We start from the raw sequence: 22,453 nt of genomic DNA, 5'->3' as shown, positions 1-22,453 counted from the left end.
TAAACTCCTTAACATAGGTTATGATTTACAAGTACTAGTTCTTTAAGACTAACTTTTATCAATGATTTCTCCTGGAAATAAGATTTAAAATGCTTTTTCACTCATTGCAATAATAATTCAGACCTGTGTTGTACAGTATATTTAAAAAAAGAACTGTTGTGTCATTGGGGGGTATGACTTCATTAGTTCTTTATCATTAATGCAATTATAAAATAATAAAAACAGGAGAGCAGTTACAGGCCCAAAGAGATATTGAATGTCTAACTGCCCCTGCAGATGGAGAAACCAGACCCAGTTGACCCTATAAAACTGTGAAACTCTTTAATCTATTGAACACTTAGATCTCAGTCAGAAGCAACTGAGATTGACCCTGATCCTGGCCCAGGCAAGGGACCTAATGGACCCCTCTGATACTCTATTTAGCCAAGACAACTTACCATGGCAGAGAAAAGGTTCCTTTATCTAGAATCTCAAATAAAAACTAATGTTTTTAAGACATTTTGGTGGGGATTTGTAAAATTAAGTGTGCTGTGCTTTTTACTTTATATCCTAGCATGGTCCCTGCTAAGGGAATTCTAACAATGTTAAATCGATGAAGTCCACTGTCATGATTGTACTTCAAACCATGATATAAATGTCTTTTGTGCCATTTTTTAAACTTCTCGATAACTCTTAAAGTCTGAAGAACCAGAAGATTCGTGGCTACTGGTTCATCACATGAGGGGTGGCCCATGCAGCTAAAACATGCAAGTGCTTCCCATAACATGACTCTGGCTAGCTGCACTGGGCACCCAGGCCTGGACCTGGGTGTGAGTCCCTTAGCCTATGTAATAAATGGGATCGTTTGAATTGGAAGCCATTATTCTGCCCTACCACATATAGGAACGATCATCATAATGTTAAAATACAGGCCCACTGTGTCAAGCAAACATGTGGTACCTGGCCTTTACCTCAAAAGGAAATGAAAGAAAAAAAAATGTTTCGTTTACTTACACTATAGACCTAAGCACTTCCATCTGTATTTTAAGAACAGGCTTGTAATTGCAGACTTTTTCACTGTTCTTTTTTGAGAATTAGTATATCTCAAGAGTTTTCTCTTTCAGATGTGTGACTAAAAGCACTCATGAATTCAAGCCACCGAGCGGAGCAGAGATAAAAGAAGGTAATATTTAATTATAGTAAATTTGTTCCTGACCTTTTTGCCCAGAATCCTGCAGGTCACTGAGAGACCGGTTTGGTGGCAGTGGCTCATAAAGACTTCAAACCTTAATGAACTTAGGTGTTCACTTTCCTATTCTTAGCATTTAATGATTAGGTAAGCCCCAGGCCATCTCAAGTAGAGTAGAAATCCACTTCCTGATTACATCTTATTAATTAGAATCCTTTGGAAACTTGATTTGTGAAACCTTTTTTATTAAATTTCTCAGCAGATTTATCAAAAACAAGAGTCATCTTTAATATATTGTGAGGTAGGGAAGGTAATTAAAAGTTTAATTAGGAGTATTATACTTTGTTAGAGGCATTTGCATAAAAGGTAAGTTTTATGAACAAAATAAGATACCTCGATTGTGTATTGATTTCCCCCCCATCTGACTTTGGCATCCTCTCCGGTGACAGCCTAGTGGGGAGCAAACCTGCTTGAAACAGCTGATAACCCCCGCATTTAACCAAGACTTCCTGAACACTTGCGAGATGCCAGGCATATTCTGGTACTTAGGGACACAGTCATGAACAGAAAGAACAAAACCCCCATCAAGGCCAAGGCAGAGGAGTAAAGAAAGTGTTGGGAGGAAGGGGATTAAGGTTTCAGAGGTGACCAGAAAAGATGCTCACAAGGAAAATGATATTTTGGATAAAATCTCGAAGGAGGGAACTGCCTATGCAGCTAGCTTGGACAACCTGTTTCAGGCAAAGGGAAGAGCAAGTACAGAGCCCTGAGGCAGGACTCTGATGGCTCCTAAGCACAGCAAAAGAGGCCGAGAGGTGGCTAGAGTGAATCGGAGGAGAAGGAGGGAGGGGAGGTCTGAGTGAACATGCTCAGGTTTTGTGGGGCCTTGGGTGCTATTGTCTGGACTCTAGCTGAGTAAGATGGAAAGCCAATCTTAAGATTCATGGTGTAACTATAAACCTCTATTTCTTGGGATATAGTAGAGTGAAAGGTACTAGTTATGACAACCTGCTAAATTTGATAATGATCTTAGACCAAGCCACTTAATCTCTTTGAATTTTCATTTCTTTCTGTAAAAGGATAATTGTACCTTACCTACCTCATGAGAATATTATAAAAATAAAAATGAGAGCTATACAAGCACTGTAATAACAGAAGTCCTTAGTGATAATTATCAGCAATAATAAAATGTTTTGATTATAATAAGTTTCTTAAATTGTGTCCCTTCTAAATCACTCTGATTTCTCTGCTGGTAATGCATTTTGCCCCATTTCTTTTATAGGGTCTGAAACACATAAGGTTGTTAACGCAGGTTCTTTTCATACAACTCCAAACACGTCGCTGGGAACGGTTCAGGCGACCCCATCCAGGGTGCAGCCATCACCTACCGTACACACAAAAGAAGCATTAGGTAAAGCCTTTGGTTTGAGTGTGTAGCATCTGGCAACAAATTAATGAAAGCACTTTCCCACTCATGTTTACAGTTACTCTTTTTATTCTTCTAAGGTTTCATCATGAATATGTTTCAGGCTCCTACACTTCCTGATATTTCCGATGACAAGGATGAATGGCCATCTCTAGATCAAAATGAAGATGCATTTGAGGCCCAGTTTCAAAGTAATACTTTATTTAAACGCTACTAGGTACAGGCATTGTGGGTGGTTGCCACAGAAAATATCAAGGATTTATACAAGAAATTGCCCTTCCCTTGATTAGCTTGTCACATAAGGGCAGGGAATGAATGAAATAAAAAAAAAAAAAAAAACAGTGTTTGAAAAGGTACTCAGTGTTTGTCATAGATTTGTTTTGTTTCTTAAAACTAAGTACTACAGAAGGACAGAATCCTGGTAAGGGATGGCCAGGAAAACCTGAACGCTCGAGGTGTGACTTGAGCCTTCCCTGGTAGAGGAATGTCCTGGGTGGAGTGTTGGGGCCCACATTTGTTTAGAGTCCCAGGTTTCATGCTGGAAGCCAGAGAGAGAGATCATGATAAAGATAAATAGGATACCTAGACTCGGGAGACCTTGGAATCGAAAGTGAAGAGGTTAATTCTTTCTTATAGAAAATGGGAAAGAAGGCTGGAGAGAGCTTTTTTTTCATCATTGGGTGAGAGCAGTGTTTTAAGAGAATGATGAATACTACGCTTTGCATGTAGCAGGAACTCAAGACCTAGAGGCTTGAGAGTTAAACACTGTGACCATGGTTAAGTCACTTCATCTCACTACAGAGTGACTTATCTTATTACCTAGTATTTGAAAAATGTATCAGTTCTTTTCTGAAAGCTGTTATTCCATTTTCTTATTTGTAGGTGAAGTTTAGCATAAACCTTAGCGTTTTTTCCTACTATATTAATAAAATGCTACTATTTACTCCAATGCAGAAAATGCAAGTTCTTCTGGGGCTTGGGGAGTCAATAAGATCATCTCCTCTTTGTCATCTGCTTTTCCTGTGTTTGAAGATGGAAACAAAGAAAATTATGGGTAAAGAAACATTTGGTTATAGTTTTCTCCTATGTTCACCTGAAGAAACAACTAGCCAGTTTTTCCTCCAGTGTTAGAAGAAAGAGAGATGGTGGATTGGGGGAGATATCTCTTGTCACAGTGACATGAAATGCTTTAGAGCTTCCTCTGAGACTTGAGGTAGTGAGAAAATGTGGCCTGCTGATCAAATGGTCTGTGTCTCAGTGCCAGCTCTGCTGCTGGTGAGCCTTTTAATCCTGTAATGGGAAGATTGTTGCTGAAGATCTTCTCTAGATCCGCATTGCTACACAGGAGTTACAAGAAAGCAGACCTTCCATAGCAAAAGCATGTGTTGACAGGAAAACAATATGGTTATAAATTATCGGAGAATTGAGGGGTTCTATAGATTTGAAATTGTATTAGGTGTGAATGAGTTTACCAGTACAAGTATCCATACATGCTCTGTTTATTATATTTGTAGGATTGTTACAGAAAAGGAAGTGTCTTATATTGAGTCATGCTGCTGAGAGATGTTTCAAGCTGAAAGACATTACATTAGGGCGCCATATGTGGGAGTAGAGGGGGTAACTCCAGCAATTTTCAGTTTACAGTTTAAACCATGGAAAGAGAGGTGGTATGAATTAAGAGTATCATGATGTAGAAGAGATTCATCTTGAAGTAGAAAGGAAATAGTCTGACCAGCTCTCAGCGAAATTCCATGGCTAGACCTAGTCCTAGAGATAAGAAATAAAATATATGGCATCCATGACATTCTGTTGGCCGTGGCCCTACCTCTTTTTTTGTTCTTAAAATTTATAACTCCGTGTAGTAGAGATTTTATATTTTTCTACCCTCTCTTAAGTTACTGTAAATCTATTTTTATGTACATAGTCAAGTTAATTCCATTTGCACTCAGTGTTCTTACAACTACTGTGTCAAAGTAAGGAATGTGTATGTAAGTATTAATTAATTAAATAGGATAAGTGGATAATATTTCTTACAGTCTCAAGTGGTAGTATTTCCTGTAGTATATTACAATTTATAATTTTACAAATCTTTCCTTAGATTACCACAGCCTAAAAATAAACCCGCAGGAGCCAGGACCTTTGGAGAACGCTCTGTAAGCAGATTTCTTTCAAAACCCAATGTAAGTACCTCACTGCTTCATCCATGAAATGGATCTTACAGTTCTTTCCTCTTCATTTTACCAAGTGGTATGGCAATGAAATGAGATAGTGTATGTAAAACAATGCTGGAAAATACAAAGTTATATGAAGAGTGGGTTTTGGGGAACAGTATGCTAATTATTTGAGTATCGATTTTGTATCACACACTATGATAGATAAAGAAACTAAATAATGATAGGATCCTGACCCTCAAAGCCTTCCCTTGTGGTAGGAGGAACAAGTAGGGGATATATTTTTTTCTGAGACCCAAGAAGTAAGGCCTACAATGGAATATGAGAAAAACCAACAAGTCTGAATTAAACTGAACTAGTTCATCATCAGCATAACTCAGCAGACAAGTGTCAGCAGTGGACTGGCCCAAAGCATTCTTCTGTCACAGCAGCAATTGTATCCAACCCGTTTGCAGCTTCCACTCTAGCCCTGAGTGTAACCACGTGATGTGCTTTCTCCACTCACTCCTACCCAGCCCTCTGGCTGTGATATGTTAGAGAGCAGTACTGGAAAGCTGTACTAAATCCTGGCTCATAGTTTGAATTCCCCAGTGGATTCTTTTGAATGAATTATCACTCAGTTCACTAATACTTCTGATGAACTTCTTGACCTTCTTAAAAACTTCAAATAATGGACTGAATATATAAAAACTATGTACTATATAAGCCATGGGTGACACCTTATCAGCAAGTGAATGGTTTTGCCAAGTACAATTTTGACTCAGCAGTTTCTGTCTTTGTGTACTGATTCTAAAATGTGACCATTGCATTTTTGGAGAAATAGCTAGTTCTGGGGCTGAAGAAGGAAAATACAAGATGAGCCTAGAGCATCTTGTGGTGCCAGAAAGTAAGAAAGTGCTTTAAAAAAAAAGATGGCCTAATAAAAGAACTCAGGAGGCAAGCTGAATAAGCCCATGGCCAAACCTGGCACAATTCAAATAAGAAAATAAGTAGAATAAGGTAGTATTGGATTATAACCTTAGAAACAAAATAAATATCTGTATTGATATAAACAAATGGGAGAGAGGACAAAATAAACCTTCCTTACAGAAGAATTGTAGGTAATAAATGTAGAAGGAATGAATGATAATAGAAAATCACCACTGGAACACCATAGTAATCCTTGTTCCAGGCAAGATCCACAGGGAATGCTAAAATTCTAAAATTAACGAGTGAAACTTTAAGAAGAAGGATGATATTTGAACTATCTCACCCAAATTATTAATGTGGTGGTTTTAACATATGTCCACAAATACTTTAATATCCCTCCTTCCGGGAGGTGAATCTTAATTTACCTCCCTTTGAGTATAGGCTAGACCATGTAGGCTTCTGACAAATAAGGGTCAAGAAAGGGAAAAACAGTTCCTCATAGAGGAGAAACCTAACACATACTACCTTTACCAGGTGATTGGTTAACCTTATCAGTAATAAGTTATGTTGATATCATGTACCCCTAATGTGATGTAATAAGAAAGGGCACTTTACCCCTGATATTCTTCCCTGAAATCTATATCCCACTCTAAACATGAGAAAAAGCCAAAATTAAACCCAGATGGGAGAGACATTTTACATAGCTCCTGACCAGTATTCAGAAATGTCCATGTAAGAAACACTGGGACAGACCAATAAACTGGCACAAGTTTGAGGAGACCCAAAAAGACATGACAATTAAATCAACGTGGCGTCCTGGACTGGAGCCAGAAACAGAGAAGGGACATGAGTGGGAAAAGGATGAAATCCAGATAGCATCTAGAGTTAGTAGGATTGTTTAGTATTTACAAATGCACCAGGATTCTGTAAGATGCTAACATCAGAGGGAGTTTGACAAAGTGCACATGGAAACTCTGTATGATCTTCGTAACTCCTCTGTAATTCTAGACTTTTCAAATTAAAAAAAAAAAAAAAAAGTAAAAATTGGAAAATAAAATGCAACCCTTGAATACAGTGTGACTGCACTGGGGTGTGTTAAAGATGAAGTGTCCTGCTTCTGGGGAAAACAGAACTCTGATGTCCTTGACTTTGTGTTAGCCAGGGGTGACATCTATTTCCTCTGTAATTCCTCATTTTTTAAAATCTTAAATAGTATCAATGAGTTAAATTTTGTTGCCAAGACAGGGAGATTGTTTCTTTTTTTTTCAGTTCATCTTTTGTTGTAGGAAGTACCTCACACTGAAGAGTTTTCCGATGACTCAACTGTCTGGGGTGTCCGCTGCAACAAAACCCTGGCACCGAGTCCGAAGAGCCCTGGACACTTCACAGCTGCCGCACAGCTTGCATCCACACCTTTCCACAGACCACCAACAGATTTAGTGCCTGCTCTGGAGGATAAAGGTGTGTGTCACACCACTTGAGTGTCTTGTCTTCTGCCACCTTCAATTCATTCAGGATTACATTTTCTTCTTAGACATTCCAAATGGAAGTTTAAAGATCATCAAGAGGAAATTTAAAATCCATTTACTTATCCTTGCCTGTATGAATTTTTCTTTTGGCATACTGTTTTCCGAAAGTCTATGCATTTTAGAAACTTAGTAACTTAGATTATAGATAGAACGGGAGAAAAAAACCTATAGAAGCATTTAAAGGGGGGATCCCTGGGTGGCGCAGCGATTTGGCGCCTGCCTTTGGCCCAGGGCGCAATCCTGGAGACCCAGGATCAAATCCCATGTCGGGCTCCTGGTGCATGGAGCCTGCTTCTCCCTCTGCCTGTGTCTCTGCCTCTCTCTATCTCTCTGTGTGTGTGACTATCATAAATAAATAAAAATTAAAAAAAAAAAAAAAGAAGCATTTAAAGGCAGATATACAAAGTCCAACCCATTTATATAGGATATAGGTTTATGCTATGTTTACTGCAAACTACATGGCCGGGACAGACAGGTTATTTGAATGCTAAAAATAATGAACATTTCTATTTTAAGAGTAGCAAATAGCAAATTTTAGTCCTTGGTATATGTCTACAAATTTTATTACTTTATTTTTTATTTATTTTTTTTAAAAGACTTTTTTAAAAAATTTATTTATTTATTTATGATAGTCACACACAGAGAGAGAGAGGCAGAGACACAGGCAGAGGGAGAAGCAGGCTCCATGCACCGGAAGCCCGATGTGGGATTCGATCCCGGGTCTCCAGGATCGCGCCCTGGGCCAAAGGCAGGCGCCAAACCGCTGCGCCCCCCAGGGATCCCAAATTTTATTACTTTAGAGTTGTAGCCAAGTACTACATTCAGGAATTTCCTATTTTCTTATTTTTTTTAATGACGAACTTTAAGAGAGTAATGATAAAATGCAGATAGTTCTTATTTCCCCTAAACATAACACTCCTACATCAAAGTCTTTATCTGAATTGAACCTTAATACATGACATTGCCATTGAGCACAGATAATTAATTATTACCTATTAAGTACCAACCTACAAAATATATTGACAATAAGGTCTGGGACCATTTTACCATTTTGATGAGTTTTTTCCTAGACAAACTCCATCATTACTGACACTTTTATTAAAAAGAGTAATTGTTCTTCCAAGCAATATAATGAAAGAACTGTCAAAGAATTTCACTCCCCTACATGGAATCACATTTTAATAAGTCGAACTTGTAGACCTAAAAATTTTTAAGGAGTAAAAAGTTTTTCTTAGACTACTAAACCAGTATGTTACCTTTCTTTTCTGGATTTTAAAGGAGAGTTCAGTTGATACTTGGACAATTGCTAAATGCCATCATAAGCTTGCTATTTTAACAAAAAAATTTGGGAAAACTAGTTTAATCAGTTGAGTCAGAGAGTCAATATTGGCTGTTCTTGGAGTATTTGCACTTTGGTTGGATAAATAGAAGCTAATGTTCTAGTGCTAAAAAATATTAGCACCTGTTTGGTGACACAATATCTGATAAAATTCAGTTCAGTCTAATACTGGGCTATTTATAGTATTGTGTGTATATATATAGAGTATATATACTCCATAGTACCACCTATGTAGTTTATCTTTCCGTAGATAAACTTTGTTTGTTTTTAGTTAAAAGGAGTGTTGTTAAGAATTGCCAGGTATCTTCCTCATGTAAACACTCTTAAATCAGTTTAATCAACTAAATGCTAACCGACTAAATACTAAATATAAATAAAGCAGTTATAGACAGTAAGACACTCAATAAATCTCTGCTCTCCAGAAGCATTCCAGTGTTTGACTCTCCATGTCCTTGTCATCAGGTTCTCCTAAAGCATGGTGTGCCCTCCACCCATACCAGTAACATCCACAGGCTAGTCATCTTGCCCACAGCAGACCTGCCATCCTTTGGACCCTTTTCTCTTGAAGGATTGGATGTATAAAGTTGAAGTGCTCACAAATATTAATAGTAAAAAAATTTTTTAGTGATTTTTCCCCCACTTTAAAAATATTAAGGAAAATTTTACCGTGGAACACTTTTGAAATTATAATGGAAGTCCTTGTAAAAAGGAATTCTGGACTTTATAACCATATAAAATCATATGCATGCATAATGTCTCTCTAATTTTCTACATATTTCAGAAAATGTGGCAGCAAGAGAGTGTACCCATGTGACTTTGGATTCTCGTGAAGAAAACGTAGAACCCTCAAAAGAGAGAAAGTTCAGGTATTGTGAGGTGTGCATGGTTCTGTCATTCCACTGTCATTCTGGCTTTGCTTTTAGTATGTAGTGGAATATGTAATTCCAACACTTTGAGGCACATGAGATTTTATTGACTTGTAGGTAGAAGCCAGAAGGTAGGTACTCTCTAGAGATATACATAGAGTGATAAACCTCAACAGTGGATATGTCAGGGCAGTGAGAGAAGCAGCAGAGTCTCTGTGAGAGTGGTTCCCATGACTGACTTGTACTCATTTCGAGAACAGAACTGCACAGACTCTTACCAGCCAAAGACCCTGACATGTAAGGACTATTGTAGAACTGAACAAACACATATTTGTTTCTTTAGACCCATTCTAATTGAGAAAAGCAATAACTTTCCTTTAAGAGGAAGACAATAGAATGTTTAAGCCTCTAAGCTACTTAAACAAAATCCAGGTGTAGCATACACTAGTGCTTTGCAGAAGTAAAGTTCCACTGTATTTGAATAGTCCAGTGAATGTAACAGACACGGAAAGTAACTGTAATCTTTTGAGTATTTATTATATTCCATTGTAATGCTGATATTTTTTATGTACTATATACTTTAATTAATCCTTATGGTAAATTTATTTTTTTTTAAGATTTTATTTATTTGAGACAGAGAGAGAGAGAGAGAGAGAGAGAGAGAGAGGCAGAGAGAGAGAGGCAGACATAGGCAGAGGGAGAAGCAGGCTCCGTGTAGGGAGCCCGACATGGGACTCGATCCTGGGACTCCAGGATCCTGGGATGCTAAACGTCTAAGCCACCAGGGCTGCCTACCTTACAGTAAATTTAGTTGTAGGAACTGTTCTTTTCCACTGTTAACAGATGAGGAAACCATGTCTAGAGATTTAAAGTAATGACCTAAAGTCATACAACTTCAAATGTGCATCACTGTAATTTCTACCTGTATCTCTTAGGTTCAGAGGCCTTGCTGTCACCACTATGCTGTACTGCCTCTTGTTATTAAACACCTTTTCATAAACTAAGACTCCAGTAAATAAATTGGATAAAAGACTTGAGCAGAATTTACAAAAGAAAAAATGAAAAGCATGTAGAAAATAGTTAAGTCCCTTATTAATAAAATCAATGCAGATTAACAGATCTTGCCTTTAACACAGTCTGTTACTGCCCAACAGGAAACTTCTACATACAACTAATCTTCTGATTTACAAGAGTGCCATAAGCCACACTTGGCATAAGATTAATATAGAAATACATAGGACAAAAATCAGTTGCCAGGGGAATTACTGTCTAACACAATATTGTCTTTGGCCTGCATGAAACAAGTCAAAAGGAAACACTTAGGACCGAGGTACAGAAGTTTCCCTAGCTTAGAAGCCTTATTTCCATGGGTGTCAGTGGCTCTTGTAACCCTCCATAGATTTAGATCCAGAGTTCCCACAAAGGATAGGCCCATTACGAGAGTCCTCATATCTGGGGCCTGAAGCTGTGAATTCCCCAGCATGTATTTCTAATTTTCTTAGTCTAGAATTCTGTTACCAATGATGGTTATTTTTTACCATCAACATTGGTGACGGTGATACTCTTACCTTTTCAAGTTTTCAGGGGAGAAGAGCTAGAAAGTTAACCAAAACTCAAATCCTCAAGAAGGGAAAAGGGTTTTATTGATACCTTATGCACCCATAATAATTTGGTACTCCAGTAGCTAGTAACAATTTATATGAGTTCGAAAGCAGTTTTTTCTGTGTGCATGGATACCCCTAATATCTGTTTTGCTGTAATACAAAATATTGGAAATATTCCCATTTGACTACCACATTTTCTCCCAATAATAGATTTTGGTGGCTATGCTTATGGGATAGATTAAAAATTGCCATGATCTGAAGAGGGAGGATTTATTTGTGTCCTCTTCCTATATGAAATGACTGAACAAAAAATTAGTTGATTAAAATATTGGAAATATTTTTAATATCTAAGAATCAGGGAATTGTTCTATTCCAGCATACATCCACTGAATTAAATGGTTTGTAGTGATTAAAATCCATGATAAAGACTATAGAAAAACCCGACAGATACCACCTTTACCAAATGATCAAGGTTAATTTCACAAGCAATGGCTCATAATAGTCTTTGCGTTAAGAAGGGTACTTTTACCTTTGGAAGATTCTTCACATGAGGAAAACATCTAAGGAACCCAAATTGAGGGATACTCTACAAAATGCCTGGCCAGTACTCCTCAAAACTGACAATGTCTTGGGAAAGTAAGAAACACTAAGAAACCATCATAGATGAGAAGGGGGTAAGGAGACAACTGGATACAACATCGTACCCATGATTCGATCTGGGAGCAAATAAATGGCTCTGTGGGAAAACTGGTGAAATCCAAAGGAGGTTTGGAGGTTAATTAAGAGTTGTATAACAAATATTGGTTTATTGGTTTTGGCAGAGGAGCCACAGTAGTATGAGACAACATTTGAGGAAATTGGGTGGAGAGTATATGGGAATTTTCTATGATCTTTGAAACATGTCTTTAAGTCTGAAATTATTCCAAAACTAGTTTCTTTTTAAAGATCCCTGGGTGGCGCAGCGGTTTGGCGCCTGCCTTTGGCCCAGGGCGTGATCCTGGAGACCCGGGATCGAATCCCACGTCGGGCTCCCAGTGCATGGAGCCTGCTTCTCCCTCTGCCTATGTCTCTGCCTCTCTCTCTCTCTCTCTCTCTCTCTCTATCATAAATAAATAAAAATTAAAAAAAAATAAAATAAAATAAAAAATAAAAAAAATTCCTTGTAGGAAAAATGCCGCCTAGAAGTAAGAATGCAACATAAAGTTGCATGTATATATTTATTTTTATAAGGATGCACACTTAGACATGTGTTTGTGTTTATGTGGGTGTAAAAATGGAGGAGAGTTTATGTGAATGGAGATACGCACAGTTGAGTCTTACTATTTGCACTTCTTTTGTATAAAATCACTGCAAACTCTGAATTACCCAACACTGAACCATCATTCCTTGTTAGGTTTCTGTGAGCCTCTGTTCATAATATTTTGTTTAAAGACACCTTATTTAATAAATATTGTAGATTCATTAACATTGAACTCCAGGCCAACAGCACTATAATTCATACCTGAATGTGGCTTATCTAACACAGATTTTCCCCATGAGACACATCACGGCCTTGTTTCACTTAGGAACGTTAGACAACACTTTAGCACTGCGCTTCGGGGAACAGCAAAATCACAAAAACGGAAAAACATGTTATTAAATGCACTGCGAAAGGACACTCGACAGTGTGAGAGCTGACCAAGAATGCAGAACATGGCCTTATTCTACTTTCCCTGGGAATGTGTATGTTGGGTGACCAAAACTTTTCACCGTCATGTATGTCTGCAAAAGCACCATGAGTATTGATTCAGAGAGTACAAATGAGTCTTAGCATGTAGGAGAATTCACAAATATGGGATCCATGAATAATACAGATCAACTCTATGTGAAAGAAATTGGTACTAGATTGTTGGATTATGACATTTTCTGTTTCAGTGCTGTAGAGAGAGCCATTTTGGAATAAAGTTTGATATTCAGTCTTGATTCCCCAAGTTGATGACATCTTGGGGAAATAACCCCACCCCTTCCCATGTTTCCCTCTAGAGAATATCCATTCCCTCACCTATTTATTGAATGTTTCCATGTCTTTGATTTTATTTCTATTCATATTGTATAAGCTGTGTATTTGCATGTATTTGTCTGAAGAAAATGCTTTAATCGGCTCTTTGTAAAGAAGTTTTGAAATGTCCTCTGTAGAATGAAAAGGAAACTGTTTTGTGAAATATTGTGATCAAATTTAATAGTCTTGTAATCATTTGTTTTATTTCCTCTTATCTGTTCCTTGAACACATCCAGTCCAATTCAAGAGAAAAGCCTAGAGCCAGCATTCCCTACAGCTGTATCTTCGGCATCCCTGCTCCATGTGAGCCAGCCTGCTGCAGGTGACATGCTGACCAGTGAGGTAGCACAGAGTCTTGAGGCTTGTAAACTCACAGACCCTAACCTCGCCATTGCAGAAGATCCACCAGATGCCAGCGCTGGGCACCAAGCAGAACGGATGCAGACTAGTTCACTTGAGAATGTCTATGCTCCAAGTATGAACAGATGTTCAATCTTTATTGTGTCCCTGAATAAGAACAATAGGCTGGTGAAAACTGTTCCATAAAAGAAGCTTAAAGGACAGGGACTTGAATATCATGGAGTAGAATGCAACTTCAGACAAACTTGCAAACTGGATCACAGTGCAGTACAACAGTGGCACTCCTGGAGGGCAGATTAATTTGTTTTAATTTTAGAATGTATCAAAGTCACTCCTGTCGGAGGAGGGAGTTAGAATTGGAGAGCCTACTGTGCCAGGCATTTCATTTAAGTAAAGAGGCTCAGGGCTTAACTGCTCTACACTGGTTACCCAGAAACAGTCTTGGATATTGGATAGTCTTGCATAGTGGTTAAGAATACAGCCTCTGGGAGCACCTGGATGGCTCCGTGGTTGAGCATTTGCCTTTGGCTCAAGTCATGATCTTGAGGTCCTGGGAGCAAGTCCTGCGTCAAGTTCCTTGCAGAGAGCCTACTTCTCCCTGTGCCTATGTCTTTGCCTCTCTCTCTCTGCCTCTCATGAAAAATAAAATCTTTAAGAAAAAAAGAAAAGAATACAGACTCTGAAGACTGACTAGATTCTTTTTTTTTTTTTTTTTTTTGACTGACTAGATTCTAATCCTAGCTCCCACTCTTAGGCAGTCATGTGATCTTGGCCAAGATCATTTATTTCAATTTTCTGTGGATCTCTTTCCTTTTCTATGAAGTGGAGGTGATGGTCCTATTTCAGAGTCTTCTTTTTTTTTTTTTTCAGAGTCTTCTTATAAGGACCAAACATGAAGCACACAGGACAGGTTATATATATTTGTGTGTATATATATGTATATGTATACACACACATATATATATATATATATGCTTAACACTAAGTATGTGTGACTCATGCTGGATTAGTCTTTGATAACTACTACTGAAAGAATTTTTATAGCATGCTAAATTGAACAGAGACTTTATTCTTCCCTTTAGAAATGATTTTTTTGTGTGTGAACCCAAAGTCCATCTCATACATGCAAATTGCCCATAAAAAGTAATATTGAAAGTCATTATGTTTTGAAAAGCATTGCGTTTTGTAGATACAAGTGGGAAAGCAAGTTACAGAATATATATCTGAGTGAAGTAACTAATATCCAGGTCTACCTTTAAGATAATTATGTTAAAGGCAGAATCTAGCAATTCCAGGCAAGTGGAACAGAAGCCTTCGGTGTTCTTTTTTTTTTTTTTTTTTTTTAGATTTTATTTATTTGTTCATGAGAGATACAAGGAGAAGCAGGCTCCATGCAGGGAGCCCGACATGGAACTCAATCCCAGGATTCCAGGATCACTCCTTGGGCCGAAGGCAGACGCTCACCGCTGAGCTACCCAGGCACTCTGGTGTTCATTTCCTTAGTCACCACTGAATGATGATATAAATTTCTTTATCTAAAATAACAAATAATGAACTGTGCAGGATGAGCCATTTTGATTTTTTGCAAATGGTTATTACTTGAATCAATGCTCTTTTAAAGATAAGGCTTTTGAAAGCTTATTTGATGAATGTCTCTACTTGTTTTGGCTATAGTTTCTTTGAGAAAATTCTTGGATAATGAATTCATTTTCTTTTTTTCTTTTGTTCCCATTCCTTTTAAGACTTTACTGTTGAGAATCCATGGGATGATGAGTTGATTCTCAAACTTTTATCTGGGCTTTCTAAACCAGTGAGATCCTATCCAAATACTTATGAATGGCAGTGTAAACTTCCAGCCATCAAGCCTAAGACTGAGTTTCAACTGGGTAAGGACAATATGGGTAATAAAACTCTTGCTTCTATATGGGAAGTTGATGGTAACTCTTAAGTGTGTGATTCTCCTTCTGGTACTATCCCTGGTACCACCTAGTACCTATGACCCACTCTGACCTCTAGAAAAGAGGTATAAATTATCTGTAACACTAAGATGAGAACACTTTGTTAAGCAATGATGGTAAGATTTTAATTGCTATTGGTAATGTCTATCAAAATAAAAATGTATATACTTTTAGACATCTACTTTTAAGAATTTCCTGCAGATAGGTTTGCATACGTTCAAAATGACATATGTGTGTCAAAACATTGGAAACAGCATAGGTGTCTATGAAGACTCTTTAAATTATAGAACACCTCTACAGTAAAATATAGTTTGCTTTGTACTGATAGGGAATGATGTCCAAAACGTGCTGTTAAGGGCAGACTAGTATTATATGCTACCTTTTATTTCTTAAAAAGGGGGAAGATAACATATATTCGATGCTATTTCTGGAGAGCCCATGAAGCATACTCAAAACTAATAAAAATGCTTGTCAGGGTGGATGTGGAGCGAGACTTCACACAAGATACTTTATATACGTGTGTGTACACATAAACACATATACACACACAGAGAGAGCTTCCCTATTGACATCTTGTATTAGTGTGGTACATATGTTAAAGTTTATGAACCAATATTAATACATTATTAACTCAAGTCCATAATTCAGGTTCATTCTTTGTATTTTATGTTCTATGGGGTTTGACAAATGTATTCATCTCTCCCCTCCACTAAAACTGACAAGCATTAATCTTTTTACTACTGTCTCACTTTTGCCTTTTCCAGAATGTCATAGAGTTGGAATCATACAGTATGCAAGCATTTCAGATGGGCTTCTTTCACTCAGCAATATGCATTTAGGATTCCTCTGTCTTTTCATGACTTGAAAGCTCTATCTTTACGTTCTCTGAGTAATATTCCATTGTCCAAATGTACCACAGTGTATTTATCTGTTCATCTATTGAAGGACATTTTAGTTGCTTCCAACTGTTGACAGTTAAGAATAAAGCTGCTGTAAAACCCCTATGCACTTTTTGTATGGACATAAGTTTTCAGTTCATTTGGATAAATACCAAGGAGTTGTGATTTCTGGGACAAGTGAGAGTATGTTTATTTCTAAGAACCTGCCAAAACTGCCTTCAAATTGAATATGTACCATTTTGTATTCCCCCTAGCAATCAGTGAGAGCTCTGCTGCTCTATATCCTCACCATCACTTGGTGTTATCAGTAGTTTGGGTTTTGGCCACTCTAATAGATGTGCAATGGTATTTCATTATTGCTTTTCATTTGCAGTTCTCTAGTTACATATGATGTTGTACATTTTTTTTCATATGTTTATTTGCCATCTGTATGTCTTTTTTGGTGAGTCATGTATTCAGATCTTTTGCCCATATTTTAAAAATCAGGTTGTTCATTTTCTTAGTTTTGAGGGTTTTTTTTCCCCCATTTTCCTGAGTTTTAAGAGTTTGTTGTATCTTTAAGAGTTTGAATATCTTTTTATCACTTAAGTGTTTCACTAAGATATTCACTCAGTCTTTGACTTATCTTTTCATTCTATTAACGGTATCTTTTGCAGAGTGGAAATTTTAAAATTTTGTCCAATTTATCAATTTATTTCTTTCATGGATCATGCTTTTGATGTTGTGTCTAAGAGGTCATCAGCAAACCCAAGGTCACCTAGCTATTCTGTTACCTTCTAGGAATTTTATAGTTAAAACTATAAAATGTTTTACATTAATGTGTATGATCTATTTTGAGTAAACTTTTATGAAAGGTATAAGTTCTGGGTCTAGATTAATTTTTGCATGTTGATGTCCAGTTCTATCAGCATTTATTGAAAAGGCTATCCTTCCTTTTTTTTTTTTTTTTTTTAAGATTTTATTTACTTATTCATCAGAGAGAGAGAGAGAGAAAGCGAGAGAGGCGGAGACACAGGCAGAGGGAGAAGCAGGCTCCATGCAGGGAGCCTGATGTGGGACTCATTCCCAAGTCTCCAGGATCACGCCCTGGGCTGAAGGCGGCGCTAAACCGCTGAGCCACCAAGGCTACCCGAAAAGGCTATCCTTTCTTAATTGAACTGTCTTTGATCCTTTGCCAATGATCAGTTGGCTATCTGCTTAGCTCTATTTCTGGACTCTGTTCTGTTCCATTGTTCTTTTTATCTATATTACACTGTTGTGATTACAGTCACTTTTGTAGTAAATCTTGCTGTTGGATAATGTCAGTCCTCCAACTTGTTGTTCTTCAATATTGTGTTGGCTGTCTGGGCCTTTTGCTTTTTCACATAAACTTTAAAATCAATTGTTGGTAGCTACAAAATAACTTGCAGGGATTTTTATTGGAATTGCATTGAATCTATAGATCAAGTTGGGAAGAAATGACATCTTGACAATATCATGTCTTCCTATCCATGTATATGGAATATTTCTGTTTAGATCTTATTTGATTTTTTATTTATTTTTAAGATTTATTTATTTATTCATGAGAGACACACACAGAGAGAGAGAGAGAGGCAGAGACACAGAGGGAGAAGCCGATGTGCAGGGAGCCCGATGTGGGACTCGATACTGGGTCTCCAGGATCACGCCGTGGACTGAAGGCGGCGCTAAACTGCTGAGCCACCTGGGCTGCCTTTATTTGATTTTTTAAATCAAAGTTTTGTTGTTTTTCTTATATGGATCTTATATATATTTTGTTAGATTTATACCCAAATTATTTCATTTGGGAGGATACTAATGTAAGTGGTATTGTGCTTTTTTAATTTCAAATTCCACTTACTAATTTCTGGTACATAGGAAAGCAATTGACTTAATATATTGACCTTGCATCCTGCAATCTTACTGTAATCATAATCATGTATTAATTACAGGAGGATTTTTGGTTGTTGTTCTTTGGCATTTTCTGGCTAGATGATGCTTGTCATCTGTGTACAAGGACTTTTTTTATTTCTTCGCAATCTATATACCTTTTATTTCATTTTCTTGTTTTATTGTTTTAGCTAGGACTTCCAGAGTAGAAATGGTGGGAGGAGAAATTCTTTCCTTATTCCTCATCTTAGTGAGAAAACACTTACCTAGTTTCTCACTAGTAATGTTAGCTGTAGATGTTCTTTATCAAGTTGAGAACGCTTCCTTCTACTCCTAGTTTGCAGAAAGTTGTTATGAATGGGTATTGACTTTTATCAAACACTTTCTGTTTTTATAATAAGGTCATGTGATTTTTCTTTTTAGTTTGTTCACGTGATAGATTCATTAATTGATTTTTGAATGTTGAACCAGCCTTGCGTACCTGCACTATCCCACTTGGTCATAGTAAATAATTTTTTTTAATACATGTTTTGGATTTGATTTGCTAATATTTTGTTGAGTTTTTTTTAACGTGTATGTTAATAAGAGATGCTCTCTCTCACTTATCCTAACTGTACTTAACTGAATACATTATAGCAATTATTATTTTGATTAGCTGTTAGATCAATTAAGAATAAGAAAAATAAAATATTTTATCTTCACTTAATTCCTTTTTCCTGTACTCTTCTGATCTAAGTTTCTGGATCATCTCCTTGTCTTTCTCTCTGAAGAACTTTTAACATTTCTTGCAAGGCAGGCTTACTAATGACAGATTCCCTTAATCTTTGTATAAACAAGGGTTTGTTTCTTTACTTTTGAAGAAATCATTTCATTAGATACAGAATTTTTGATTGATAGTTTTTCGTTTTAACATTCTGCTCGCTTCCTGCTTGTATGGTTTCCAAAGAGAAGTCAATGTCAATGTAATTCTTCTCCTTGTTTCTTTATAGGTAAGGTGGTTTTATTCCTCTGGCTTCTTGCAATATTTTTTTCTTGTCTGATTTTCTGCAGTTTGAATACAGCTTGCCTGGGTATAGACTTTTGGCTATTTTTATTGTCTTGTGTTCTCTGAAATTTCTAGATCCTTGATTTGTTAGTCTGTCATTAATTTTGGAAATTTCTCAACTATTAATACTCTAAATATTTTCTCTATTCCTTTCTCATTTCCCTGCCTTCTAATATTCCATTACACATATGGTACACCTATTGTAATTAACCCATAACTCTTGAACATTCTTTTCTATCTTTGTAAAAATTTTTTGTCCTTGCAAATCAGTTTTGGAAGTTTCTATTGACGTACCTAAAAGCTGACTAATTCTTTACCCAGCCATGTATAGCCTATTGAAGAGCTCATCGAAGATAGTCTTTGTTTCTGTTATAGTGAGATTTTTTTTCCTAACACTTCCTTTTGATTCCTTCTCAGAGTTTCTGTTTGTCTGCTTACATTTCCCATCTGTTCTTGCATATTATCCTTTTCTCCATTATAATTCTTAGCATATTAATCATAATTTTAAAAACTCCTGGTTTTATAATTCCAAAACCTTTGTTATATCAGTGTCTTGCTCTGATATTTGCTCTATGTCTTCAAACTGTTTTTTTTTTGTCTTTTAGTATACCTTATAATTTTTGTTAGAAAAAATTGATCTATTGAGTAAAAGGAACTGAGATAAAATAGGCCTCTACTGTAGGATTTATCTGACTTAAGATTAAGCTGTGTTTGCTATTTGTTGCTAATGTAGAGGCTAAAGTTTCCATTCATGTCCTTATTTCTGACTCCCTTGTTGACTTTGGGTTTCCCTCAAGACTTGTTCTTAAATAAGATCTGAGGCATTTGTAGTGTTATAATCCTCCTGGTACTGGCTCCAGTGGTGATTTCTGTTCCTGGGCTTCTTTTCTGGCAAGCTGTTATTCTCTGTATCCACCAATCTGTCTCCCCAGTTTCGGGGACAGCAATTTGCCCTATGACTTCAGTTCTTTAATGGATCTATGAAGACTTGCTGATTTTCAGTTTGGTGGTGGTGGTTGTTTTATTGTGGAAGTAGAGTGATGACTTCCAAGCTCCTTAACATGCCAGATTAGAAACCAGAAGTCTACTTTTTTATACTTGATTTTGAACATGTGGATTTTTAAAAATTACTTTGAAAATCTATTAACAACTTTATCTCAGTGGTCTTTCTCCCCAAACCAATAACCCCATTGTTATTAAAAATAGCAAGACAAATCCAATTTGAAGGACATTCTACAATTCTATCTGACTAGTACTCCTTGGAACTGTCATGGTCTCATAAAACAAAAGGTTTGAAACTGTTCCAACCTAGTGGAGGAGGCTAAGGAGACTTGACAGATTTGTCCTGAAACATTAGGTAAAAACTAGTGAAATCCACATAAAGAGTGGATTTAGTAGCCTACCAATGTGGGTTCTGTATTTGAGACAAAAGTACCATGGTTATTAAATGCTAACAGTAGAGGAAACTGGTAACAGTAGAGGCAACTTTTCTGTAAATTGAAAACTATTTTTTTTTAACTTTTTTTTTTAATTTTTATTTATTTATGATAGTCACACAGAGAGAGAGAGAGAGAGAGGCAGAGACATAGGCAGAGGGAGAAGCAGGCTCCATGCACCGGGAGCCCAACGTGGGATTCGATCCCGGGTCTCCAGGATCGCACCCTGGGCCAAAGGCAGGCGCTAAACCGCTGCGCCACCCAGGGATCCCAATTGAAAACTATTCTAAAATAAAATTTTTACTTCAATACAAAATTGTAATTATTCTATTAGAAATATTAGTGCAAATATACTTTACCCTTTTTATCCAGGTGTAAAACACTTGTGTTCTTCAAAGGCATATGGTAGATCTTTGTTTAGGACTTTACAAAAGATCTTTGTATGTTCTTTCTAACATTACAATGGTCTTGCCAAGGCATTATCCCTTTAATATGAAAATATTGATGAAGAGAGCATGTCTGCCCCGTTCCTGCCATTAAGTGGCTGGCCTGGCACCCAGCAGTGCTGCTTCTATTTGCCTGGCACATCATTTAAAAAAGGGAGCTGTTTTGTGGCAGGTGTTTAACTTTCCTTTAAGACAGGAAAAACATTTCCTGAGGGAGTTATATCCATTTGTATTTATGAAAGCAATCAAGCACCCAAGAAAATTCTATAAATACAAAATTTACCAAAAATAATGTTCTGAGCCCTTTTTTTTTTTCATTTTGACGCATCTGTCTTCTAAGGTTCCTTGCTGGTCTATGTCGATCACCTTCTTGGAGAAGGGGCCTTTGCCCAAGTCTATGAAGTTACCCATGGAGAGGTGAATGATACCAAAAATAAACAGAAATTTGTTTTAAAGGTAAATAATCTGAGCAATTCTTTGTGTAGTATAGAACTGAATTTTAGAACTTGATTTTATTGGCCTCATTTTCTTTTTCTAGACAATGGTAATTTCATTTAGGTCTCTGGTTCACAATTTTTTTTTTTTCTGGTTCACAATTAAGAAACCAAAACTATGTGGCAAGTATTTAGAATGGCCTTGCCACAGAAGTGCTCTCAGAGCAAGTCCTATTCTTCAGCAACAGTCCATAACTTGTCATCACTTTCTACCCCACATCCTTTGTTGGAGTCGAAGTTGCTTTTCTGGCTATCATTTTCCAGAATGTGAGGCCAGATGTGAATGTCACACATCTGATTTGCAGGTCCAGAAGCCCGCCAACCCCTGGGAGTTCTACATTGGGACCCAGCTGATGGAGAGATTAAAGCCAAGCATGCGACACATGTTCATCAAATTCTATTCTGCCCACTTATTCCAGAATGGCAGTGTGTTAGTAGGAGATCTCTACAGCTATGGCACGTTGCTAGTAAGTATATTCATTATCATGAGGACAACATGAGTTTGAAGTACATTTTTGCCTTGTGCCTTGCATGTATCTTTTGTAGTTGGAGCTTCTATTGAAGTGGAAGATGGGAGCAAAGCTCTTGACTTGGAATTTCATCAATCATTTGCAACCAATTTAAGATTCCACTCTATGTTGTTTCTAGAATGCTATTAACCTCTATAAAAACACCCCAGAAAAAGTGATGCCTCAAGCTCTAGTCCTCTCCTTTGCGATCAGGATGCTCTGCATGATTGAACAAGTGCATGACTGTGAAATTATTCATGGAGACATTAAGCCAGACAATTTCATACTTGGGAGCAGGCAAGTGTTGCACTTTTAACACAGTTTTTGCCACATCCCCAGCAGCCTTTTATGCTTTGTGCTCATATTGCC

At 37.1% G+C, this 22,453-nt stretch overlaps 1 protein-coding gene and 1 non-coding gene across 2 annotated transcripts in view; both read left to right on the top strand.

Moving 5' to 3' along the window:
- BUB1 (BUB1 mitotic checkpoint serine/threonine kinase) overlaps nt 1–22,453 on the top strand; it is a 44,810-nt gene that overhangs the window by 18,899 nt on the left and 3,458 nt on the right. The window contains exons 11-22 of the mRNA XM_055327683.1: nt 1,104–1,162; nt 2,451–2,579; nt 2,675–2,785; nt 3,549–3,648; nt 4,693–4,774; nt 6,961–7,135; nt 9,324–9,408; nt 13,287–13,525; nt 15,153–15,296; nt 21,422–21,537; nt 21,881–22,042; nt 22,224–22,381. Coding sequence (XP_055183658.1) covers nt 1,104–1,162; nt 2,451–2,579; nt 2,675–2,785; nt 3,549–3,648; nt 4,693–4,774; nt 6,961–7,135; nt 9,324–9,408; nt 13,287–13,525; nt 15,153–15,296; nt 21,422–21,537; nt 21,881–22,042; nt 22,224–22,381 — 1,560 coding nt within the window. The remainder of the gene's footprint in view (nt 1–1,103; nt 1,163–2,450; nt 2,580–2,674; nt 2,786–3,548; nt 3,649–4,692; nt 4,775–6,960; nt 7,136–9,323; nt 9,409–13,286; nt 13,526–15,152; nt 15,297–21,421; nt 21,538–21,880; nt 22,043–22,223; nt 22,382–22,453) is intronic.
- Nucleotides 11,186–11,326, top strand: LOC129511233 (small nucleolar RNA SNORA29). The gene has a single exon (XR_008664782.1). It is a non-coding gene; the product is annotated as a small nucleolar RNA SNORA29 (small nucleolar RNA).

Source organism: Nyctereutes procyonoides, unplaced genomic scaffold, assembly GCF_905146905.1.
Source record: "Nyctereutes procyonoides isolate TBG_1078 unplaced genomic scaffold, NYPRO_anot_genome, whole genome shotgun sequence".
Lineage (NCBI taxonomy): Eukaryota > Metazoa > Chordata > Mammalia > Carnivora > Canidae > Nyctereutes > Nyctereutes procyonoides.
The sequence above is the reverse complement of the archived record's forward strand: the minus strand, read 5'-3'. Positions and strand labels throughout refer to the sequence as shown.